The sequence below is a fragment of the Mus pahari genome, chromosome 13 (genome assembly GCF_900095145.1).
Source record: "Mus pahari chromosome 13, PAHARI_EIJ_v1.1, whole genome shotgun sequence".
Taxonomy (NCBI): Eukaryota; Metazoa; Chordata; class Mammalia; order Rodentia; family Muridae; genus Mus; species Mus pahari.
Genome location: NC_034602.1, coordinates 92,105,772 through 92,115,637, shown reverse-complemented (window position 1 = coordinate 92,115,637; position 9,866 = coordinate 92,105,772). Strand labels below are relative to the sequence as shown.

General features: G+C 45.9%; 1 protein-coding gene across 3 annotated transcripts in view; it reads left to right on the top strand.

The window, feature by feature from the left end:
• Positions 1–6,763, top strand: part of Klhl8 (kelch like family member 8) — a 49,259-nt gene extending 42,496 nt beyond the window's left edge. For all 3 annotated transcript variants that reach the window (XM_021210730.2, XM_029545416.1, XM_029545415.1), the window contains 4 exons: positions 376–544; positions 732–891; positions 4,400–4,601; positions 5,668–6,763. In XM_021210730.2, coding sequence (XP_021066389.1) covers positions 376–544; positions 732–891; positions 4,400–4,601; positions 5,668–5,791 — 655 coding nt within the window. In that variant the 3' untranslated portion in view covers positions 5,792–6,763. The remainder of the gene's footprint in view (positions 1–375; positions 545–731; positions 892–4,399; positions 4,602–5,667) is intronic.
• Positions 6,764–9,866: the final 3,103 nt, after the last annotated feature.

The following is a 9,866-nucleotide window of genomic DNA, read 5'->3' as shown; positions in this document are numbered from 1 at the left end:
TTGGGTTTCTTTATACTGTTTTCTTGGGTTTTGCATTATTTGTTCTGAATTTAGGGTTAATATAAAGCTCGTGCGTAGAGTTCATGCCTGGTAGATACAAGGCCTTGGGCTCAACTCTCAGGAAAAAAAAATAAAAGAGGAAAAAAGAAAAAAAAAAAGAGCTTGAGCCAAGTTTCCAGTGAGCTGTGCAGGCCACGCTGTGCAGGCCGCGCTATGCAGGCAAGGGAGCCCACTCAGAAACATTAACACGTATAAAACTCTGGATGCAAGGCACACCCTTTGGTGATTATCTCAGAAGTGCCTTGCATCGATAAAAAATTTCTTCTTTTTCCTGAAACAAACTCAACACTAAGGCATGTTTAATTGTTTTTATAGGCGAGGAATTGCCTTGGCCTCCTTAGGGGGCCCAATATATGCAATTGGAGGATTAGATGACAATACGTGCTTCAGTGACGTGGAAAGATACGACATCGAATCTGACCAGTGGAGCACAGTGGCACCAATGAACACTCCCCGTGGAGGCGTTGGCTCTGTGGCTTTAATAGTAAGTGACGCAGCCCCTTGCCATGGAGAGGTACCAGGCCAGCACAGTCTGGTTCATGTCAGCAGCTGCAGCATTGGCTACCTACCAGATTGTTGGTGAAACACTGGTTTCCTACATTCTGCTCACCTGTTAGGACCATGGAGAAAGCCATCTGAAATTTCTCGCATGCTTTGTTTTCTTTACGTAGAACCACGTTTACGCAGTGGGTGGCAACGATGGAGTAGCCTCCTTATCCAGTGTGGAAAGGTATCACCCGCACCTGGATAAGTGGATAGAAGTGAAGGAAATGGGCCAGCGAAGAGCCGGCAACGGGGTCAGCGAGCTGCACGGGTGTTTGTATGTTGTTGGTGAGTGCCTGCTCTCTTTCTCACTTACTGTGTCAAGGCCCTTGATGACAAACGACAGAAAGTAACACAGCAACAAACCATTATCACATACATCATCACATACATTATCACATACATCACAACAAACCGTTATCACATACATTATCACATACATCATCACATACATCATCACATACATCATCACATACATCACAACAAACCGTTATCACATACATCATCACATACATTATCACATACATTATCACATACATCACAACAAACCGTTATCACATACATCATCACATACATTATCACATACATTATCACATACATCACAACAAACCGTTATCACATTCAACCTTTAGTGGGATCATTCCTGAGATGTGCTTTTGAATTCTTACATTTGACATTAATGCTTGATTTAAATCATCATATTTAAAACTTCTGCCAGGCGTGGTGGCACATGCCTATAGTCCCAGCACTTAGGGGACAGAAACAGGTGGGCCTCCTGAGTTTGAGGTTGCCCTGCTCCACATAGTAGGTCTAAGCAAGCCAGGGCTGCATAGTGTGACCCTGTCTTAAAAAAATAAACAAATCCAAAAAGCAAAACTTAGATTTTATTTAAAGTAAATATAATCCACTTGCATTTAAATGAGATACATATATTTGTAAATATATTTGTAAATGAAGAAACATACACATGACTTGCTAAAATAAATCTTGAAAGGTCTAATGACTTGTTTTTTCTTCCATTTTATTTCAAAGCAATGATACTGGTTACTTTAAGAAAACCGGTGCCTTCTGGTTGTGTAGATGTTAGTCTTTCTGTTGCTCTTTGCCTGACTGAGGAGCTGAGTTAGAGGGCTTTTACAGATGTGCCTTCTCAGATTCTTAACATTCGAAAAAATAATCTGGACTGATGTGGTACTGGGAAGGAGGCAGCCAGGCTGTGTACCCTGGCAGCCGCAACTCCTGAGTGATGATGCAGCGCTTCGCAGCCTCCGGTAGCATGCCACACCTGCTAGTGGAGCCTCACACGGTTGGGAGCCTGGGATGGAATGCCCAGCTCACAGAGGAGCAGCAGCTGGGAGGGGTCATTGCACGTGGTGTACGTCGTAGGATGTTGTACATCGTAGGATGCACTGAAGTGCGCCGTGGGCTTTAGTGCATGTCTTGGTAGGAGAATGTGCCATTCGTATTATTGTCTAAATATTGGAAGTAGAAGTAACACTGACTGCCCGTGCTCTTGCCTGAAAATAAGAGAAGTGACACAGAAATCCCAGCCTCACCCACAGCGCAGGAGTCAGTTGTAGAGAGTCAGGTTCCTGGACATGCTATGGAGGAGTATGTGGGAACCAAAGTTCTTATAGTCTATGGTGGCAGCCTTTCACACCTCCAAACCACAGGCAGGTCACACTGTGTCACAGGGTATCACATTACTGTGGGCCACAAGGGTGCCAGGGGTGCTACCATTTACTAAGCCTTTGGGACCTTATAGCTGAAACAGATGTGATAAAAAGAGCAATTCAGAGCGAGCACTCGAACAACCCTCTTAGGAGCTGGGGAAGCACAGTGGCAAAGCTTTTGCCTGGCCTGCAGGAGGCCCTGGCTTCAATCCCGAGCCCTGAAAGGTACGGCAAACAACCTTCAACGTTCAAATCCTCCTTAAAACAGGTACAGCCGGTGTGAGTGACGACAGGATGGCGGCATGGGCACCTTTAAGGCCCACTGCATTCTGTTTTGTTTCTCTCTCTGTCTTGATTTGTTTTTCATTGTTAAGGGTTGAACCTAAACTAAGGCTTCTTGTGTGGTAGGCAAGTGCTTTACTGTTGAGCTGTGTCCCCAGCACTGAAGTCTGTCTTACTACCTATGGCGATAAAACAGAGTCAATAAAAATGAAGGCTATGGAGAATGTAACTGCTAAAACCCAATCTTCCATGTTAGCATGAACAGTGACAGACTTACAGTAAGAGGGAGAGAATTACGTTCTGATGAGGCTGTGATAAGCATTTGCCAAAACTCCATCTGGTTGTGTACATAAAATTAGTGAATTTTATTTTATTTCAATTTGCATAATAAAATTAAACCCATTAGAAGAGTTTTACTTGGGGGCTAGAGACATGGTTCAGCGGTTAAGAGCACTGACTGCTCTTCCAGAGGTCCTGAGTTCAAATCCTAGCAACCACATGGTGGCTCACAACCATCTATAATGGGATCTGATGCCCTCTTTGGTGTGTCTGAAGACAGCTACAGTGTATGTATCTTTTTTTAAAAATCAAGTAAAGAAGAGTTTGACTGACTTTTTTTTTGCCCCGCCCTGCTCCCTGACTGACCTTATTTTTAAAGAAAAGATCTCTTCATATCAGGAAAATGGGTGGAGTCATCAAAGAGACTGCTGTTCGCGTAGAAAGGACCTGGGAAAGGTGATGGAGGCCATAGTGACAAACCAGGCATCGCTCAGGGATGTGCTAAGTCCCACTCTACTAAAAAGACCGTTTCTATAGACCTCATGACAGGAAGAAGACAAGGCAGTGGCAAAAAGCGGATGAGGATTCAGTCATGGCCCACTGTCTCAGGAATTGTGCTGGCAGTAACGGTTTTAAGACAAGCCTGGGGCAGGAGAGATGGCTCAGCCATTAAGTACCAGGCTCAAAACTAAATGCATAAGAGCCCTGGCAAGCTTGCACCTCTGCCTGGAAGAGCCTCACAGTTTGGTGCAGTTCAGGTCTCGGGCTCCCTGCTACTTAGCACACAGAGAGGGAAGCCGGTCTTGCCTCTTGGAATTTCAGGACAGACTATGAATAGCTGCTTCTTCCCCATAAATCCACCTTCTTTTCATTTCAACACTTTAAACCCAGACATGGTGGCATACACCTATAATCCCAGCACTGATGAGGCTAAGGCAGGGATACACTCTGAAACCCTGTCTCAAAAACCAAGAGAAAAAAGATTTTTTTTCTTTTCTTTTCTTTTTTTTTTTTTTTTTTTTTTTTTGGTTTTTCAAGACAGGGTTTCTCTGTGTAGTCCTGGAACTCACTTCTCTCACTTCTGTAGACCAGGCTGGCCTCGAACTCAGAAATCCGCCTGCCTCTGCCTTCTGAGTGCTGGGATTAAAGGCGTGTGCCACCATGCCCGGTGAGAAAAAAGATTTTTAAGTCAAAGCACAATACTGATTACGTGGACTTAAATTATAGAAAACTGTAGTTGGTGTTGGTAGAGAGGTGGTAAGGTAATTTTTTTCTCTAAATCATTCTAAAATAACTTTAAAAGCTTGAGGGTTTGATTTTGTTTTGTTATGGTTGTTTTGTTTGAGACAGGGTTTTTCTATGTAGTCCTGATTATTGTGAAACTCGCAGGCAGACTAGCTTCAAACTCACGACGGAGCTCCACAGGCCCTATCTCTGCCTCCCAAGTGCTGGGACTAAACATGTACTACCAGGCTGATAAAAGCTGGAGTTTTATAAGCTGTTGAGATTTAGTTGTCAGGTTTTATGAAATGTGACGCCATTTTTAAATATTGCTTCTGTAGGTGGTTTTGATGACAATTCCCCTTTGAGTTCGGTGGAACGGTACGACCCTCGAAGCAACAAGTGGGATTACGTGGCAGCTCTTACCACTCCCAGGGGTGGCGTCGGGATCGCGACAGTGATGGGCAAAATCTTTGCAGTTGGAGGTCACAATGGCAATGCGTACCTAAACACCGTGGAGGCGTTTGACCCCGTGCTGAACAAGTGAGTGCACACTGCTTCTCATTAGCGGGATGCTCCACCCCACAGCAGTAAGGCTGAGCTCCTCGCTCTCTCTCAGTGGATACCTGAGACCACAGATGGCAGCAAATCTTACATCTGTAGCTGGGCTTTGCCTATTTACACATGCCAAAGATAAAGTTGAGTGCCTGTGTCACCTGCCACTGGGACCCTCTCGTCCTACTGGGCTGCCTCGATAGCCTTAACAGGATGGGAGGTACCACATCCTACTGCAGCTTGCTGTGCCATGTCTGACTAACATCCATGAAGAGAAAGGGAGGAGGAGTGGATGGTTGGGGTGTGGGAAGAATTGGGAGGGGCGCAGGAAGGGGAACAGAAGTCGGGTTGTAAATATTAATTGATTAAAAAGTAAGATAAGGGCTGGTGAGATGGCTCAGTAGGTAAGAGCACCCGACTGCTCTTCAGAAGGTCCGGAGTTCAAATCCCAGCAACCACATGGTGGCTCACAACCATCCGTAACAAGATCTGACACCCTCTTCTGGAGTGTCTGAAGACAGCTACAGTGTACTCACATATAATAAATAAATAAATCTTTAAAAAAAAAAAAAAAAAGTAAGATAAAGCTCAGTGCATGAAGTAGGCACAATAAGGTTAGCAATTAACTAATAAACTGGATCATTTAACCAGCACGCAGAGATAACATTGCCACCACCACTGTTCTTTCCATTATTAAGTTAAACAAAGGTCATCTGAGCCAAAGGACCCAATACCATGACAGTTGGTCCAGCTCTAAGTGACACACCAACCAGAGGCTATCCTAGGCAAAGCAGGGCAGCATAGCATCTAAAACTTGAGACATTTCTGGAAATTTTCATTTAATATTTTCAGACTGGCTTACTGTAGATAACTGAACCTGCAAAAAAGCAAAGCGAGATAATGGAGGAATATTATGTTATTAATATAAAATTTTGGGATATCTTTTCTCCCTCGAGGAAGTTGCTGTCTTTTAAAAGAAGCCCCGTCACCCTGAGTGTTGACTTTGGTCGGGATCCCTGTGCCCTGTGGTGACAGTCTTGTCCTGTCTCTCCAGGTGGGAGCTGGTCGGACCTGTGTCTCACTGCCGAGCTGGTGCCGGTGTGGCCGTGTGTGACTGTTTAACTAGCCAGATCCGAGATGTGGGTCACGGGTCCACTAATGTGGTTGACTGTATGTGAGTAAGTCCCAGCAACAAGGACGCAGTCCCATCTGATGAACAGGAAGACGCCAGGCCTTTTGACTGTGACTACAGCTACTGTCTTCGGATGTCAGCTGTTGTGTACACATGTCTGTGGACTGATGGGTGAGAGTTGTCATAAAGCTAAGTGAGCTGTTTCCTCCTTCAGCAAACAGTGAGCGGGCAGGAAGCCGCCTATCCGTGAACCCATTCTTGCTCTGAGAGATCTTTCATGTAGTGCCAAACCTTAAAATAGCTCTTTATTTTGATGAATAAAATGTAATTTATTGAGTTTCATCTATCATTTTTCCTGAAGACACTAACTTCAGGTTCTTCCCCAGAGGAGAGAGAAGTCTGCTCATCAACATGAGAACTTAAGGCCTGCTCCCTTGAGGATCATTCTACACGGTGCTGATGAATTTATGTCTTGCTTTTTGTGTCTAGATGGCGACTTTCAGTTCTTGGGTGTTTATGAAGTAGAGAAAATGTGTGTGTGTTTCTGAGACATTCTTGAAACCAGATTAGTGTCTGTAAGAAGGCCTTTGCTTCTGTTTGGAGTGTCAGAACTACAGGACAGGGCTGCGCTGCCTTCCTCAGCAAGTGTGATGGCCGCTACTCTTTTCCCACCCGTGGGATGACTGTGGCTAAGCATTAGTGCAGCGCCCAGTGAATGAGATCGGCGTTAATGTACTGCCCAGTGAAAAGACAAGTTGTGTCAAGCCCATGTCCACCCAGGGAGGGGAACGTGGAGGTTCCTTTGACCTGATTCTTTGGGTTTGTCGTTGGATTTGAAGTGAGGATCCATTTTCTCTTTACTCTGTCATTTGTCACTGTCCTGGTTTTTCTAATTGTACAAAGCTGAATTTATTTATTATCAGGTCATGAATCCATTTTTACAAAATTCCTTTCTGCAGTATAGTTTGATTAGTTCGAGTTTGTCATTAATCAATAAAATATGTTGTTGGTAAAAACATAAAAAAATTTGAAACTACTAGTTTTTTCATTGTTTACTCTCCTCCAGTGTATTTATTGATACTTTATTGAATATTTCTACAGATAATCTGAAGCCTAGCATATTGATAATCCTACTGTGACATAAGAGCTCTTCATTGTTTGTGTGTGTGTATGTGTTTTATACATGTGAGTCCATGTGCATACGTGTTCACATTCTTTTTTGTTTTGTTTTTTGTTTTTTTTNTTTTGAGACAGGGTTTCTCTGTGTAGCCCTGGCTGTCCTGGAACTCACTCTGTAGACCAGGCTGGCCTCGAACTCAGAAATCTGCCTACCTCTGCCTCCCGAGGGCTGGGATTAAAGGCGTGCGCCACCACGCCCGGCTTACGCAGTCACATTCTTGTGGAGTCACAGGATTCACATCAAAGTCCCCCTAGACTGCTGTCCATTTTACTCGCTGAAGCAGACTCTGAGTTGGACCCAGAGCTAGTCTATAATCTGGTCTGAGGGGTCAGCTTGTCCCAGTTGATCTCCTGTCTCTACCCCAGAGTCCTAGAGTTACAGGCAGCCTGCTTTGCCTGTCTGGCATCGTGTGGGCACCAAGGAGCTTAACTCTGGCCCAGTGCCTTCCAGACACATAAAACCATGTTGGCACCCTCATGTTTCATGAAGCAGATTTTTAAACTTCCAAATTGGGCACGTTTTTCCTGTTGTTGTGTGTTTTGTATGGATAGTGATCCATGATCACTGAGGTTTCTCTTTCAAATGAGTGGGATGAATAATAGAAAGGAGGGGCATCGCCATCCAGCAGAAAGCTCTGGAGAGGCCCTGGGCACCCAGACATTGGCTGGAGCAGCTGACCTGTGAGGAGGGCCCCGGCCAGGTATCTTCTCCTGGGCAGGACTTGTCACCAGTGGTTCCCACCCCAGGCATCCTCACATCATGGGATAAGCAAGCAGTAGCCGAGTCTCTTGCATTAGGAAGGAACCCAGAATGACTTCCCTCCGTGTTCAGGACCAGGCTGAACTGCTTCCTCACTTGTCGCTGTCATAGTGTCTTCCCTCGGGGTCTGCTGCTTCCCTTTCTCACAGGGCCAGGGAGCACAGGAGCAGCCCGACCCTGGACAAGGGGGTCTTGGAAGACAGGCTGAGGTGAGTGTCCTTTGAAGCAGGAGTGGATGTAACTTCACCTCCTGTAGCGGCTAGTTTTGTGTCAACTTGACACAGGCTGGAGTTACCACAGAGGAATGAGCTTCAGTTGGGGAAATGCCATGAGATCCAGCTGCAAGGCATTTTCTCAATTAGTGATCAAGGGGGAGGTCCCCTGTGGGTGGTGCCATCTCTGGGCTGGGAGTCTTGGGTTCTATAAGAAAGCAAGCTGAGCAAGCCAGTAAAGAACATCCCTTCATGGCCTCTGCATCAGCTCCTGCTCCCTGACCTGCTTGAGTTCCAGTCCTGACTTCCTTTGGTGATCTACAGCAGTATGGAAATGTAAGCTGAATAAACCCTTTCCTCCCAACTTGCTTCTTGGTCATGATGTTGTGCAGGAATAGAAACCCTGACTAAGGCACCTCCAGAGCCAGCTCCCTAGGGATGTTAACACACACAGGCTTGCTAGTGTAATGTGTTCCGTGCAAGCCTGTGAGCAGGTTTAGCCAGACCAGTGCTCTCTAGTCTAGCTGGCTGTATCTTGGCCAACCCTCAAAGCATGTGACCATAACACTTGGCTCACTTGCTCCATCTAGCCAAACGTGGAAAACGTCTTGAAGCGTGGCTGCTGTCAGCTTCTCGTCTACTGGATGGCTGGACATCTGTGGTCACTGGCTGAGGATCTTGATATCTCATGTGGTGTACTCTGCTCTAATCTTTACTAGACAGCGGTCACCTGACAAGTCTATACCCTTGTACCTGTGAAATATGAGGTACTCATAAAAGAATATGAAGTGAAAGGAACGGTGACGGCCAGAGCATCACCTGACGGGCCTGCCAGCAGCCAAAGGAAGTGCATGGGGTGAGTAGGCAGCCTCTTAGAGGCTAGGAAAGCCGCTTTGCGGGATGAGTGCAGATAGAGGGGTAAGGACCTTGACTGGCTGTGCATGTATAGAAAGGAGAACATGGAACAGGAGAACGAGATGAACACTGTATGGGAGCCTCATCTCTCTGGCCTCAGGCGCTAGCAGCACTTACGGTGTGAGATAGCTCAAATGGTGAGGTTATAAGTGAACAACGTAAGTGAGGTCTCACTCTGGCTTGCCAGGCTGGTCTTGAAAATGGGCTCAAGTGAAGGAAGCACTTGTCCCCACCTTCCGTCCCTAAGCAGGGAGGGGCACACAGATGTGGAAGAACCTGATGTGAGGGGAAAACTAACCCAGTGGCGGCAGTAGGAATCTGTACACACTAATTGGGAGAGGAAGAGGAGGGTTACTGGAGGTCAATAGATTAAAGAGGGATTGGATGGGAGATGGGACAGAGGAGGAGTGGATGCGTTAACTAAAATCAAGGATGAAAGAAAAAACCCTTGTGCAGACCCATTTCTCAGCTAACTTTAAAATTACCTGCATGGATGGACAATTGTGCTCCTAAATGAAAATCACCATGCACGGCACAGGAGCCTCCCTCAGAGGTCCTGGCCAGGGAGGAGTGAGAGGCTCCCCAACAGCACAGGTTGCCATCGCCTTTGCTTACCCACTACATGCTGTTTCCTTTATTCATGTGTGTGTATGTGTGTGCATGGTGCTTGTCAAGGTATTTCTTCATAGTAACAGGAGAAAGACACTGTCATTTGCTGACACTCACAAGCTTTGCATGGAATGCTTTTGTTAACTTTCACTTTGACATATCTGAAATATTAATTACATGCCAGGGTTTCCTTAGTCAGAGGGAGGGGGAGAGGGAGGGAGGGGAGGGAGGGAGGGAAAGGGAGAAGAAATGAGAATTCATGGACAGGCTAATGTTTAGTGTAACAGTTTATCATAGCAAACTAGCAAGATCTTTTCTTTGGCTGTTCGTACTGCTCTTCCATGTGTGTGTGTATGTGTGCGTGTGTGCATGCACGTGCATATAGCAGGAGTGTGGAGAAGACAGCTTGCAGGCACCAGTTCTTTCTCTGCCATCTGGGCACAGGC